Consider the following 15527-nt stretch of genomic DNA (forward strand, 5'->3'; position numbering starts at 1 on the left):
CCGGAAGGAGAGAACTGCCCCTGGAAGTCATCTGACTTATGCCTATACATTTCCAAACACACTAAGTAAAAAATGAAAATTTAAAATCTATTTTAAGATAAAGATACGGCTGACAGAACACGTCCCCCCCCCCCCCCCCCCAGAACTCACATCAAGAAGCTGGGCATGGTGTGTTCCTGTAATCCCAGAAATAGAGAAATGGACAGAAGGGTCCCTAGGACTTGCTGCTAGCCAGTCTAGCTGAATTGGCAGATTCCTGGCTCAGTGAGAGGGCTGGGGAGATGGCTCCGTGGTTAAGTGCTTACCAGGAAAGCAGGAGAGCTCCTATAGATAGCAGGTTGCACACGGCCACCCACCTGTAACCGGATTCCCCCAACAAGCTGCCTGGTGAGAACAGCCACAGAGTTGGTGAGCTCTGAGAGACCATGCCCAGTAAGGAAGGCAGATCAACTCGATGACTTCCCATGTAAACCTCAGGCCTCCACACACATGCACACCCTTGTGCAGCCACACTCAAACACATGTGCTCACATACATATAAGCGTGTACTAATGAAAATAGGAGAAACATGGAGAGCAACTGAGAAACAGACCCAACTTCTACCCTGGCCTCCGCCTGTATGGACATGCACAGCACAAGAGGAAAGCCACGGTGGGTGCATGAAACATCTCTTTGAGCCCCTTTGTCAGCTGACCACTCTATTTTTATTAGTGTTCCTCCACTAATAGTAGCCAGGTAGAGACATGTGGACTTTGGAGTCCAACAGACTTATCTCGTAAGCGTTCACACGAACTGCTGTAAACTCACAGCCTGAGCTTACTCTCCAGTGGGATGGAGGGAACTACCTACCTGTTAAGCTTGGTGCAGTGGTCTAGATAGAGCAGCTTGCTGGGTTCATGATTGGCATTCACTAAGCAGCCTTAGCTGGCAGAGGTGCTGCTGGGGCAGTGGCGTGATGGTTGTGTGTTGTGTTAAGAGACACCCAGAAGAGAGAGAGGGAGAGAGACTAGTTTAGAGCATGACTGGGAGATTGGACACATATGGCATGCCCATTACAGACACTATGCCATGCCGAGTCTCTCCCAGGAGGCATCTGATTTTCAGTAACAATAAAGCAGATGCTGATGTTAACCCTTTACAACAGAGAGCCAGGGCTTGGAGAGCTGTACCTCCTTACTTAGTCACTCAGCTGAAAGATAAACCTGGGGCAAGAAATGGTGAAATTGATAAGTTCAGGTGAGTGACAGTGACAAACGTAGGACCTAATGGGGCTATGAGCCAAGTGCATGATTCACACCTGTGACCCAGCACTGAAGAGACTGAGACAAAAGGACTACCATAGGTCTAAAGCAGCCTGGAAAAAAAAAAAAAAAAAAAAAAAAAAGGCTAGCCAAGCATGGTGATGCACGCCTTTAATCCCAGCACTTGGGAGGCAGAGGCGGGCAGATCTCTGAGTTCCTAGCCTTCCTGGTCTACTTAATGAGTTCAAAGACAGCCAGGGCTACATAGAGAGCCACTGCCTTAAAAAAAAGGGGGGGGGGAGAGGAAGTAATAGAGGGAAGGGAGAGATGGGGGAGGAGGGAGGGAAGGAGGGAGAGAGGAAGAAAGAGGAGGTTGTGGTGTGGGCCATCAAGATGTCAGCAGGTAAAGGCACTTGCCACTTCAACCTGACAACTTGAGTTTGGCTCCTGGAACTGGAAAGGTGAAAGTAGAGAAACAACTCCAGAAGGTTGTCCTCTGACTTCCAAACATACAGTTGTGTACACACACACACACACACACACACACACACACACACACACACACACACACACAGTTTCAGCTACAGGGTAAGACCTTGTCTTAAAAACACAGTAAGAAAACCCTTACTCTACTGGGCCAACAAGATGGTTCAGCAGGTGAAGGTGCGTGCTGCCAAGCATGGCCTGGAACCCCCGTGGTGAAAAGAAAAAACTAACTCCCCAAATTCCCTGTCACCTCCACACAGGTGCAGTGCATGGGACATGCTTGTGTACACAAATATTCACATACGAAACCTAATTTTATTTTTAAAAGGAGGATTTGAAGGACTCAAATGTCGGTGTTAATTTCAGAATATTCAAACCTTATTTCCAGTTCCCTTTTTGAAGGTCATTTTTCACATCTAAAGACTGAGTGGGGGAGGGGGTCTTAAGGAATAAATAATGTACACAAAGAGAGCAGATACACCAGGGTTCTGGTGGGCCCACTGCTGGCACAGGCCAAGAGTGAGGGGAAAACCCAGTGTTTGGGCTCAGCAAGGTGGGCAGGCGGGCTCCGTTGTGTGGGAAGAACAGCAGCATGGAAACTGATAGCAGGTTTTCAGGCAGTCCTGGCAGGGTCACTGTGGCACTCTGGTGCACACGTGCAGCTGGCTGTCTCCAGTCTCCAGGGTTCTCTGAAAATGCCCTGCTCCATGCTTAGCCCTGCCCTCTCCAAATCCTTACTATTATTGCTCCTTTTAAGCTATCCTCCCCTGCTGTGGATTCTTAATCTTCTTTAAAGTGATATATTTATAATGCAATAGGTCAGCGGTATTTATAGGGCAGGTCATGGGCAATTGTCCCACGTGAAAACCCAACCAATTTGAGATCCCTCAGCCAGAGACTACATCAAGTTGTGTTTCATTCATAGACTTTATTTTTCTTCTTCCTTCCCCCTGGATACTGGGAATTGAATCCAGGACTTCATACATGCTAGCCAAGTGCTTACTGCTAAGCTAAACGGGCTGACTCTCTCTCATACAAGGGTCTCACTAAGCCCTTGAGCACATACTTTTCTGTGCCTGCTTCCTAAGTGACTGCAATTATAGGTCTGTGCCCATGGGTCCACATACAAGTTGCTTCTTCTTAAAATTAATTTCTGAAGGTTTATCTTTTATGTGTACAGTGTTTCCCCCCATATATGTACATGCACTACATGTGTGCAGTGCCCAAGGAGGCCAGAGAGAGTGTTGAAGTCCCTGGAACTGGAATCATCATGTCCAAGACATGAGCCACCATGTGGGTGTCAGGAACTGAACCAGGTGTTATGTTTTTATTTAAAAAGAGGAAAAGAGACGGATGAGACATATCGACTAGTTGATTATATGGCCCGGCAGAGTAGGGAGATTAAGAGAGAAGAGGAACAGGGGTACATGGCGGTCAGCCATAGAGAGGCAGAGAGAGCACGTAGGTGGGAGACGAGAAGAGCAGAGAAGGAGTGAGCAGAGAGAGCGGCGTAAAGAGAGCGAGCAGCAGGGAAGTTGGAGCTTTTAAAGGGAAGGCTGCGCATGTGCACTGAGGTTCCATGCATGCCCAGAGTCCTCAGCAGGCCGTAATGTGTGGCGGGTGATGTGGTGATGACTTAGCACAATTTCCTGTCCATGCCCTGACTGTTGTCAGGGGACGGGGTCTGTCTCTTAAAGAGGTAGAGGCGATCAGAGTCAAAACCTGAACCCTTCACCAGGGTGCCTTGTAAGAGCAGCAAGTGCTCTTAACTGAGCCATCTCTCCAACCCCTGTTAATTTCTTTTTCCTTTGAGGCAAAGCCTTGCTATACAGCCCAGGCTGGCCCAGAACTAACAACCCTCGTGCCTAAGCCTCCTAAGGGCTGGGATTATGGCTTGAGCCACCACTCTGAAGAATGAGTCATACCTGCTGCTCTCTTGCTTAAAGCCTTCTGCAGCTTCCCATTTACACTATGGCGGTTGCCCTGTGCTCTCCAGCCCCTGTCCTTTCCATCTTCACGTTCCCACAGTTTCCTCCACAGACACACCAAACTCAGGCAGATGTTAGGGTCTCTGGGGATGAGTGCAGGTTGTGAGGGCAGGCTGCACTGCAGTCAGTCGCTCAGAGGGAGCGTGATGTCATCAGTAAAGCATACATAAGGTGACAGGAGGCAGGCAGCTTCGTGACCTCCCACTCTTCTCCAGCGGCTCTCAGCCAGGTGCAGACCAGGGGTTAGTGCATAGGCAGGAAACAGCTTCAGTGGAGACTTGACCCAGCCAAGTGGGGAAAAGGACATGAGCAGTGACAGAGAGATTGGCAGTGACCCGCTGGATCGGCAGGCTGCGAGTGTCATCCGGTGTTGGGGCCCAAAAATTATCGATTATAAAGTTTTGGGGTTCAAACTTCTGCTGGATTTCCAGGAGCCTGAATCTCCCATTGTCTTTAGAGATGCCGGTTTGGCCTCAATGGAGAAGGTCTCCTAGTTTGCATAACAACAGACCTAGGCCCTGGGTGTGCCTGAACCTGTCCTGAGGCCTTGTTTACACGCCTAGGGACTGTTTAGGTGCGCCCCTAAGGTTAAAAGAATTTTTTGATATCAGCTTTAAACATGATAGTAGATGCCTTCTGTGGTCACCCCCACTATTGGAAAGCTATTTAAGAGGATGTTTGAATAAACCACAAACTCCAGTTTCCAGCATGGACTGAGAGCCCTCCTGAAATGACAAGATGACTGTGTCTCTTCTTTATCGACATTGGGTAGCTGGGGGATGGACCCAGGGCCATTCGGCTGGCTCCGATGGCAGCCCTGAAGACATCAGTCCGGAGTAGGTAGCCTCTGTAGCATGGGACTGATACAAGCCTGGCCCCGCAATCCGGCTGGTAAATTACTGGAGCAATGGAGTTAGAATAAATGAACTGGAAGGTGAGGAGATACCAACAAGGGAACTGAGTTTCAAAGACAGCAGAGAAACTGGTGGGAGCAAGGCCCAGTGGTTTTACTCTGGGGCATCTGGGAGCCCTGCAGGGCTTTCTGGAACAGTGCTGGGTCCCACCCCAAGGTGCCTGAGTCAGCTAGGAGTAGACGCCTGAGAAATTCTATACATGACACATTCCCAGAGGCCACTGCTGTTTGGACCACAGGCGATGGGGGAAGTGGTGATGCTCTTTACAGTCAAGGGCTGGAGGGCAGGAAGATGGCTCAGTCTGCAAAAGTGCTGGTTTCACAGATGATCTCAGTTCACTCACCGGAACCCACAGATAAAGCCGGTTTCTTTGGTATGCACCTGCAACCCTGGCACTCACACCGAGAGATGAGACTGTGAGATGAGAGATGGAGATAGGAGAGGAGTAGGAAACAGAGAAACCCTGACTCAACAAGGTAGAAGGAGAGAGCAGATTCCTGGAAATGCCCTCTGATCTCCACATGCATAGTGTGGCACACACGTGCCTATACTCACATGGACACAAAATAAACGAATTAGCTAAATAAGCAAAACACAACTAAAGAGGCCAAGGATCTGTGAGCTAGTCTGGATGGATGGTCAGTGATCCACTTGGCTGTTGAAATCATGGAAATGTTTCCTGGGCACAAATAATGACCTTACTACTGAAGGACAGCAACAAGGAAGAGTAAAACAGAACGGGACATGGCCTCAAAGGGACAAACATTTAAAATATTTTATTTATTTTTGTTTATGTGCACATGCTTGTCTGTATGTGCACCATGTGGACGCAGATGCTTTCAGAAGCCAGAAGAGGGCATTAGATCCCCCAAAACTGGAATCACAGGCAGTTGTGAACGCTCAGTGTGGGTATTAGGAGCCAAATCCATTCTCTCTGGAAGAGAAGGACGGACTTGTAACTGCTGAGCCACCTACCCCAGCCCTGGGACAGACAGTCTGAGGGAGAAAGGGGCCATTTGAAGGTAACAGTGGGTATAAGGAGAACACCAGCCTCGGGCCAAGAGGAATGTGGGAGGTAAGAGAAACTGTCACTGCTCTGTGAAAGGATGACAGTGGAAGTAGAGTTCCTACATTGGAAGTGAATGGTGAGATTCAAATAAGATGGGGTGTCAGGTGACAGAGATCACTGAGAGATGAGTGAGAGCACATCCTCAACAATTCCAAAACAAGCTTCCCTTGGACAGTGGGATCACAAATGTGCACTACCACACCCTGCTTTAATAAAAGGTTCTGGTGGGCTGGAGGGCTGGCTTAGTGGTTAAGAGCTTATACTGCTCTTGCAGAGAACCTGAGTTCAGACACCGGCACCAATGCTGAGTGGTTCACCACTGCCTATGACTCTAGCTTCAGGGGATCTGATGCCCTCTTTTGGCCTCCATGGGCACTGCACTCACATGAGCACACACACACACACACACACACACAAATACACATAATTTTAAAATAAGAAAATTAAATCTTTTAAAGATAAAAGAAGCACAAGGATTGGAGAGATGGCTGAGTGATTAAAAACACTTGTTGCTCTTGCAGAGGACACAGATTCCGTTCCCAGCATCCAGCGTGTTGGCTCACAATGAATATAACTCCAGATCTAAGGGAACTAACACCTTCTTCTGGCCTCTATGAAACACTGCATGCATGTGATACACATACATGCATATATACAAGCAAACACTTGTTCATATAAAATAAAAATAAAACCCAGCCAAGCATGGTAGCCTACACCTTTAATCCCAGCAGTGGAGGCAGGTAGATCTCTGTGAGTTCAAGGCCATTCTGGTCTATACAGTGAGTTCCAGGACAGCCAGAGTTACAATGTGACAACCTGTCTCAAAAAATATATATATATATATATATATATATATATATATATATATGTCAGGTGGTGGTGGCACATGCCTATAATCTCAGCACTCAGGAGGCAGATCTCTGTGAGTTTGAGGCCAGCTAGGTCTACAGAGCAAGTTTCAGGACAGGCACCAAAGCTACAGAGAGAGACCCTGTCTCGAAAAATCAAAAATAAATAAAATATAAATGATAGCATAGATATATAATTTGATTTGTTATTGACATGGGGTGGGCTTCCTATGTCAACAGGGTAGTCCAGAGTGGCTTGAACTCAAGATCCCCCTGCCTCTCCAGTGCTGGGATTATAGTTGTACACAATGAATATGTAATTGATTCAATATGTAATGAATATATACTTGGTCAATATAATTAATATGTAACTGCTTCTAAAGCAGGTTCATGTGGTCCTTAATATAAGATACTTCAATATAAGATAACCGAGGATACTTTATTTAGCCTACACTCCCAGGTCCTGTCGATCATTGGTGCTTGGGAGAGAATTGGAGAGGTCGCTTCAAGGCTTGAGTAATGGCTGGGGAGAAGCATTTTTCATTTCAACTGGAAAACTCAAGATTCAGGTGTGGTCTGTGAGGGAGCTGCAGACACTGGTGAAACCAAGAAAACCCCCAGGGCTCTTCTGCTCATAGTCTGCTCCCTCTCACCAGACCTGTGGAGAGACGAGCCTGAGGAAGCTTAGCCATATGGAGGTCAGACACTCCCAGGAATCTTCTAATGGTCTTACACAGCTAAGCTGGCCTGGGCTGCCCCCATTCTGGAGATCCCTTCACTACCAATCAAATCCAGTTTCCCCTAGACAATGAAATGACTGGTTGAACCAAGGCAACAGGGCCAGAGGGCCGGAGCCTAAGGTCAGCCGAGGTCTTGGAGGCACAGGACTTGACTCCCTGACATTAAAAAAGCCAAGATGGGGCAGCAGTTCAGCTGGGAGGAGGTGGAGGCTGCCGGGGAGATGGACGTGGCGGAGCTGCAGGAGTGGTACAAGAAGTTTGTGGTGGAGTGTCCCAGTGGGACATTGTTCATGCACGAGTTTAAGCGCTTCTTCAAGGTCACCGGCAACGAGGAGGCCACCCAGTATGTGGAGGGCATGTTCCGAGCCTTCGACAAGAATGGGGTAAGGAGCCCTGTAGGGGGACTTGTGACAAACGCACCTGGTGCCCTTTCCATCCTTGGGCCCCTCAGAGTCAGGTCCATTCTCCTGCTTTCCTCTCCATGCCCCTTGCCCTTTCTGTCTCACCATTTCCCCCAGCTCCTCTCTCTCCCCTGTCATCTGTCCCTTCCCCTCTTCCTCTCATTGGCTCTCTAATCCTCTTTGAGAGCCAAAAGTCACTGACACACAGCCTGGGACTTCTCTGTGCATTTTGGGTCAAGGAATAGCAAAATGACATGGTTTTTCAAAGCCTGTAGAACCCCTGTTGCTCTAAATACAAGGGACTGAGATGTCCCAGAGCTATCTTATCACAGACAAAGAGCATCCCTTGCTAGGGTCTTTCAGATGGAGGCTGCTCAGTTCTCTTCCCTGTTCTGGATGCTGCAGAGGCTTCACACTGACTGGGAGGTGGGTGGGTAGTTGCAAAAGCCTCTTTTAACTCTTTCTTAAAAAAAAAAAAGGATTAATAGTGTGTGTGTGTGTGTGTGTGTGTGTGTGTGTGTGTGTGTGTGTGTGTGTGTATACCAATGGAGACCAGAAGGTTGCATCAGATAACTTAGAGCTAGAGTAACAGGTGTTTGTGAGCTGCCCAATGTGGGTACTGGGATCCAAAAGCCACCAGTCCTCTGATAGACCAATAAGTGTTCATAACTACTGAGCCTTCTCTCCAGCTCTCCTTTTCAACTCTTTAAGCCCTCCAAAGGTATCAGCAGCTAAAAGACACTGAATTATGTAAAGCGCACATGGTAACCGGACTTTAAAATTTGTGTGTATGTATGTTTGTTCGCATTCATGAGTTCAGGCCTGGGAGGTACATTTGTGTGCACATGGAGGCCAGAGATGGATCTCAGGTGTCATCTCTAGGAGGCTCCATCTTGTTTTTGTGACGCTGTCTCTCGTTGGCTTGGAGATCACCAACTAGGATACGCTGGCTGGTCAGTAAGCCCAGAAATCCTCCTGTATCCACTCCCTAGCACTGTTCTACTGAATTTTAAATTGTGTGGGTTTGGCTGGGCGTTGGTGTTGCACGCCTTTAATCCCAGCACTCAGGAGGCAGAGGCAGGAGGATCTCTGTGAGTTCGAGGCCAGCCTGGTCTCCAGAGCGAGTGCCAGGATAGGCTCCAAAGCTACACAGAGAAACTCTGTCTCGAAACAAACAAACAAACAAACAAACAAACAAAAATGGTGTGGGTTTGTGCACATGAATGCAGTGCCCATGGTGACCAGAAAAGGGCAATGGGTCCCCTGGAACTGGAGTTAGAGGCGTTGATGGGAAGTACCTGCCCTGCTGAGCCATCTCTCTAGCCCTCATGCAAGCCTTTTGTGTAGGTGCCGGGGCAGGAACTCGGGGCCTCATGCTTGCACAACAAGCACTTTATGGGCTGAGCCATCTCCCCATCCAATCTTAATTTAATTTAATGCAGGCTGGAGAGATGGCTCAGAGGTTAAGAGCATTGACTGCTCTTCCAGAGGTCCTGAGTTCAATTCCCAGCAACCACATAGTGGCTCACAACCATCCCTTATGAGATCTGATGCCCTCTTCTGACGTGCAGGCATATGTGGAGGCAGAATGTTGTATACATAATAAATAAAATCTTTAAAAAAATTAATTTAATGCTACTGTCCTTTGAGCAGCCCAGACTTATATTCTTAGTATCTCTTATTTTCTTCCCAAGTGTCTTTCTGTCTCCTAACCCTAGTATGTAAAAGCTGTATTAAATTCTCTTAGACTGCAGCTTTGCTTCAAACATGTGTTTTAATTCAGGGACTGGAGACATGGCTCCAGTGGTTAAGAGCACTGGCTGTTCTTGCAGAGGACTGAGGTTCAGTTCCCAGCAGCTCACGGCTCTCTGTAACTCCAGTTCCAGGGGATCCAGAGCCCACTTCTGGCCTCCACAGATATCAGGCATGCATGTAGCATACATGCAAACAGGTAAAACACTTATACACATAAAATAAAAATGAAGATAGGAGGACTGGAGAGATGACTCAGTACTTAGGAGTACTGTCTGCTCTTAAAGAGGACCCAGGTTCAATCCCCAGCACCCACATGGCAACTCACTACTGTCTTTTACTCCAGTTCCTGGGGATCTGACACCCTTACACGGACACACATGCAGGCAAAATACCAATGTACATAAAATAAAAATAAATTAATTTTTAATTATATGACAAAAGACTATTTTTTAAAGGTTATCTGGTTGTCCTGAGGTCCTTTTTGTTGTGTTGTACTGTTTTGATTTTGGGTTTTTGTTTGAGACAGGGTTTCACTATCTAGTCCTAGCTAGCCTGGAACTCACTCTGCAGACCAGGCTGGCCATGAACTCAGAGTTTCACCTGCCTTGGTCTCCTGAGTGCTGGGATTAAAGGTGTGCACTACCATGTCCGGTGCCCCTGGGGTCTGCAATATGGAATAAAGCCTATTTTTAGCTCCTGAATTGAGGGAATACACAAATAATCTGAAGAAAGTGTCCTGCAGAAGAACTTGTGCCAAACTGACTTGGTGGGAATGCCTCTTGAGACCTACGGCCACCCTTAGTCCCGGACAGAGGGTGGGCTCACTTCTGATCTCACAGGTCCACCTCCTTCTCTTTTCCTTGAGGCTGTAGGAGTCTCACCAGGGAGGGGCATAGTTTTTTGTCTGAATTAAATTAAATAATGAGAAAACTGGGGTGAAGGATGGTGCACCGGCGGCTGGACGTGGTGGTGTATGCACCATCCAGCTCTAGAGAACGTCCTAGTGTGAAGCCAATGTTGATTCCACAGACAGACCCTGTTTCAAACAAACACATGCAGCCCAAGAAAGGGAGTCCATTGGCCTAGGGTCAAGGACTTACTCCACTGTCTTAACCCCTGGTCCAGTGTTCCTAGTTAGAGGACTGGGAGTCTTGTTATTTTTAGATTTATTTCATCTTATGTATATGAACATTTTGCCTGCATGTATGCACCTGTAGTGCACTGCATGCCTGGTGCCCATGGAGGTCAGAGGGCATCTGATTCCCTAAAACCGGAGTTGTAGATGGTTGTGAGCTGCCCTGTGAGTGCTGGGAACTGAACCAAAGTTCACTGCAAAAACATGCAATCTTAACCTTGGAGTCACCTCCTTAGCCCGTTTGTTTTGAGATAGGGTCTTACTATGTAGCCCAGTCTGACCTAAAATTTGAGATCCCCCTGCCTCAGCCTCCTCTCTCTGCCCCTCCTGTCCCTTGCAGCACCCCTCTTGAGAGTAGCCTGGGGATGGAGTTTTTAAAGGGAAGATGGGGGCTGGAGAGAGGCTTGATTACCGGTGTCCATATGGTGGCTCACAACCATCCATAATTCCAGTTCCATGTGATCCAGTGCCTTCTTCTCATCTCCATGGACACCAGGCACACACGTGTATACATATATACATGCAGGCAAAACATTCATACATAAAAACAAAATAAATAAATCTTACAGAAAAACATAAGAGACAGCCAAAGCCATCTCTTGTTTGTCAGGAGACCTTTCAAAGCTATACCATCTGGGCTGGCTGCCAGCACAGGCACCAGTTTGAAGTTCCTGTATAACAAACACAATGCAGCCGAGCCAGGGAGAGCCAGGGTAGATAATCTCCCAGGTGCCTCCAGCCTGTGCTGAGTATATGGGTGTTTCCAGCCATCTCAGGCTGCAGTGGGTAATTGTTGCTGACCTGGGCACAGATGAGATTAACCCCAGCCAGAGGTATCCCACAAACGGTCCCAGAGTTTCTATGATCTCACATGGGTGGAGGCTATACCAGGAAGGAGCTCCCAGAATGTGCCTCATAGAGCATGGAGTCATTATGGAACCAGAAAACTCTGGACAAATGATGGACATCAATTCTCTAGACCTGGTGGCATGGGCTTGCTACCCCTGCTACATGGAAGGGTGAGGCAGAGGGTGAGCAGGGGCCCAGGGTGAGGAAGAGCATGCATAGTGGCACAGCAGCCTCTTGGGTAGCAGGGAACAGGGAGCGCTGAATCCGGGGACATAGCATCAGTGGGACTCACACCTGCTCCCTGGAGAGGTGAGCCTGGGGATCTGGGACCTCAACACTGTCCACACTCAATGCAGGACAACACCATTGACTTCCTGGAGTATGTGGCGGCCCTGAACCTTGTGCTGAGGGGCACCCTGGAGCACAAGCTTAAGTGGACCTTCAAGATCTATGACAAGGACCGAAATGGCTGTATTGACCGCCTGGAGCTACTGGACATTGTCGAGGTCAGTGTCTGCCTGTGAGCATGCTCTACCTGCTTCTCACTGGGGCCTGGTGACCTGCTCAACAGGGGGCCACCTGGCCCTGAACTGGAGTAGAAGTGATGAAATCATTCATATATGGATTCACAATATGTTATCTGGGGCCATCAAGATGGCCCAGCTGTTTGGTTGCCACCAAACCTGATAACTTAAGTCCAACCCCTGGGATCTACATGGTAGAGTAAAAGAACAAAGTCCTGGAAGTTGTCCTCTGATCTCCTCTTGCTTGTCATAGTTCACATGTGCTCACATATACAGGACACACCCTCTGACACACACACCATTACACACATACAAAATAATAATAATAGTGATAATAACAACAAATTTTAATTTGAGAAATGAAAACAAAAATGCCAGTGATCTAAGAAGCCACCTAAAGACATTAAAAGGAGCAAATTAAACCCAAAGAAATTGAAAACAAGAAATGAATAAAATGGGTAGAAAACAAAGCTCATGCGGCAATCTCAACACACATGAGGCTGAAGCATGAAGACAGACAGTTCCAGGCCAGAGCACCGTACATGATGAATTCCACACCAGCTTTGGCTAGAGTGAGACTCTATCACAAAAGGAAAAAAAAATGCATGAGAACAATTTTGAGTCAAAATTCTCACTGCTGTGATGCATTTGAGGGAAGAATTTAAAACAGGAAGGACTGGTTTGGTTCACGACCCAGAAGCTTCACTCTTCTTTTGTCCATCACCATGGGCAGAATACCATGGTGACTGGAGCACTGATGGGGCAGGGTGCTCACACCATGCCAGCCAAGAAGTAGCCAGCCCGAGGGACACCTGTCAAAGACACCCTTCTAGATATCGTGCCTTCTGAGCTTCTATGATCTAGCTTTCTCAGTCTACTGAGGTTTTGTTTCCATCAAAAGGTGAAGCCATTCATTCTGTCAGATCCCTTTCAATCCGCTTGACTCTAGAAAACACCTCACTTACATGGAAGTGTGCTTAACAAATCTTCTAGGCATCTCTCAGTCCAATCAAGTTGACTGTACCAACCAAGTAACATAAAAAACAAGTCAATAAAAATCAAAATTGGGCAGGATGGAGGTAGCACACACCTTTAATCCTAACACTCCGGAGGCAGAGACAGGTGAATCTCTGAATTTGAGGCCAGCCTGGTGTACAGAGCCAGTTCCAGGACAACCAGGACTGTTACACAAAGAAACCCTGTCTCAAAAAATAATAATAATCAAAATGTTTCTTTTTGTGGGTTGGGGGGGGCATGTGTGGTGTGTGTGTGTGTGTGTGTGTGTGTGTGTGTGTTATATTTAAGCTATTTATATCTAGTATTTTATGTGTATGGATGTTTTTCCTGCATGTACAGTGGTGTACCACTTGTGTGCTGTGCCATCAGGAGCCAGAGGGGGTTAGATCCCCTAGAACTGGAATGACCGGGAGTTGTTAGCTATCATGTGGTACTGACAATTCAGCCCAGGTCCTCTGGAAAAGCAGCCAGTGTTCTTAACCACTGAACCGTCTCTCTCTACTCTTCCACTTTTTGTTTGTTTGAGACAGTCTTTGTTTGTTTGTTTGTTTGGTTTTTATAGTTTTTGAGACAGGGTTTCTCTGTATAACAGCCCTGGCTGTCTTTGAACTCACTTTGTAAACCAGGCTGGTCTCCCAGACTCACACAGATCCGCCTGCCTCTGCCTCCCAAGTGCTGAGATTAAAGGCGTGCACCACCACCACCCAGCCAGTCTTTCACTCTTTTTTTTTTTTTTAAGATTTTATTTATTTATTATGTATACAACATTCTGCTTCCATGTATATCTGCACACCAGAAGAGGGCACCAGATCTCATAACAGATGGTTGTGAGCCACCATGTGGTTGCTGGGAATTGAACTCAGGTCCTCTGAAAGAGCAGCCAGTGCTCTTAATCTCTGAGCCATCTCTCCAGCCCCAGTCTTTCACTCTTAAAGCTCTTTGATTCCTCTAACTGGGCTAGCCAATGACCTTCAGAGTGTGGAGGCCTCCTACATGCATTATTAATCAAGAAAATGCTGAAATGCCTGAAAGACTTGCCCACTAGAGGCGTGTTCTCGGTTGAGGTTCCCTCTTCCCTGATGACTCTGGCTAGTGTCAAATGAACAAACAGTAGCCAGGATATCTGTGTTAGGTGACACTAGGGTGCTCAGTCTGGAGGCCAGCGCTAGGGAGGTGGCACTAAGGGACACAGGTCCCTTCAGGTCTGTCAGAGGAGCCTAGCTCTTTTTCTCTGGTAGGCAATTTACAAGCTGAAGAAAGCCTGCCGGGCAGAGCTGGACCTGGAGCAGCAGGGTCAGCTGCTCACGCCTGAGGAGGTCGTGGACAGGATCTTCCTCCTGGTGGACGAGAATGGAGACGGTAAGAGAGAACTGGGGGAAAGGACCACATGAAGTATGGAAGGGCACCAAGAACGCCCGAGCACACATTTTAGGGTACAACTCTTCTGAGAGGGGCTGATGAAGGCTAAGCAAGAAAATAAGACTAATTTATTTAATTTTGCTTTATGTACTTGAGTGTTTTGTCTGCATGTACTGCCCATGCACCATATGCATGCAGTGCCCACCCAGAAGAGAGCTGGACCCTCTGAACTGGAGCTACAGATAATTGTGAGTCACCGTGTGGGTGCTGGGAACTGAACCTGGGTCCTCTGTAAGAGCAGCCAGTGCTCTTAACCACTGAGCCATCTCTCCAGACCCAAATATATATTTTTAAAGAGAAAAAGGTACCAGAGAGATGGTTCTGTGGATAAAGGCACTTGTCACCAAGCCTGATGACCTGAATTCAGTCCCTGGTTGAGAGAACAAAACACTGCCTGCTGTCCCTTCACACTCAGACTGTGGTGAGCATGCCCCCACCCCTCACCCCCCACCCCACCCCCACCCCTCACCCCCTGTGAGCATGTACATGCATGATAATAACTAAAGGTGTGGGAGGCAGAGGCAGGAGGAGCTCTGTGAATTCAAGGCCAAGATGGTCTCCATAGTGAATTCCAGGTCAGCCAGGGCTGCACAGTGATACCCTGCCTCAAAAGAAAAAGAAAGAAAAGAAAGAAAGAAAGAAAAGTAAAGTAGTTGGTGCCTGAGGAATGACACTAGACACTAGAAATTGTCCTTTGGCTTTCATATACATGCTTGAGCACACACACAGACAGACACGCACTCACACACACAAAAGCACATGAACACACACATAACTTGTGAGTTGCAAGACACTCCTATGGATTCAGAATTGACAACCCACAGGTTTAGAATCAGGCTTCAATCTGGTTTGTAGTCTCGGTGAGGGCCCAGGCTAGGATAGTTCCTCCCTTGTGACCGTCTCTCCCATGCTTGTTCAGGCCAGCTGTCTCTGACGGAGTTTGTTGAAGGTGCCCGTCGTGACAAGTGGGTGATGAAGATGTTACAGATGGATGTTAACCCTGGCGGCTGGATCACTCAGCAAAGGCGGAGAAGTGCCATGTTCTGAGGACCTGGGGACCCTGTAGGAGCCCACACTTCCCTCTGAGCCTCCAGGGTGTCCTCACCAGGGTTGACAAAAGGGAAAGGCAGCAGACAGTTAC

The 15527-nt window shown here is 47.7% G+C and overlaps 1 protein-coding gene across 1 annotated transcript; it reads left to right on the forward strand.

Annotated features, from left to right (window-relative positions):
- The first annotated feature begins 7462 nt into the window (after positions 1-7462).
- On the forward strand, positions 7463-15433 carry Guca1b (guanylate cyclase activator 1B). The gene is made up of 4 exons (XM_027389106.2): positions 7463-7669; positions 11783-11932; positions 14206-14326; positions 15306-15433. The coding sequence occupies exons 1-4, from the start codon at positions 7463-7465 to the stop codon at positions 15431-15433; spliced, it is 606 nt and encodes a 201-aa protein (XP_027244907.1).
- Positions 15434-15527: the final 94 nt, after the last annotated feature.

The sequence above is a fragment of the Cricetulus griseus genome (assembly GCF_003668045.3).
Source record: "Cricetulus griseus strain 17A/GY chromosome 1 unlocalized genomic scaffold, alternate assembly CriGri-PICRH-1.0 chr1_0, whole genome shotgun sequence".
In the NCBI taxonomy this organism is placed as follows: domain Eukaryota; kingdom Metazoa; phylum Chordata; class Mammalia; order Rodentia; family Cricetidae; genus Cricetulus; species Cricetulus griseus.

What these genes read in the sequence shown, in the direction of transcription:
- Guca1b (XM_027389106.2), top strand. Translation starts at nt 7,463, where the DNA reads ATGGGGCAGCAGTTCAGCTGGGAGGAGGTGGAGGCTGCCGGGGAGATG. An exon ending in AGCTACTGGACATTGTCGAG is followed by an intron (nt 11,933 to 14,205) that starts GTCAGTGTCTGC and finishes TTTCTCTGGTAG; the next exon opens with GCAATTTACAAGCTGAAGAA. An exon ending in GGTGGACGAGAATGGAGACG is followed by an intron (nt 14,327 to 15,305) that starts GTAAGAGAGAAC and finishes ATGCTTGTTCAG; the next exon opens with GCCAGCTGTCTCTGACGGAG.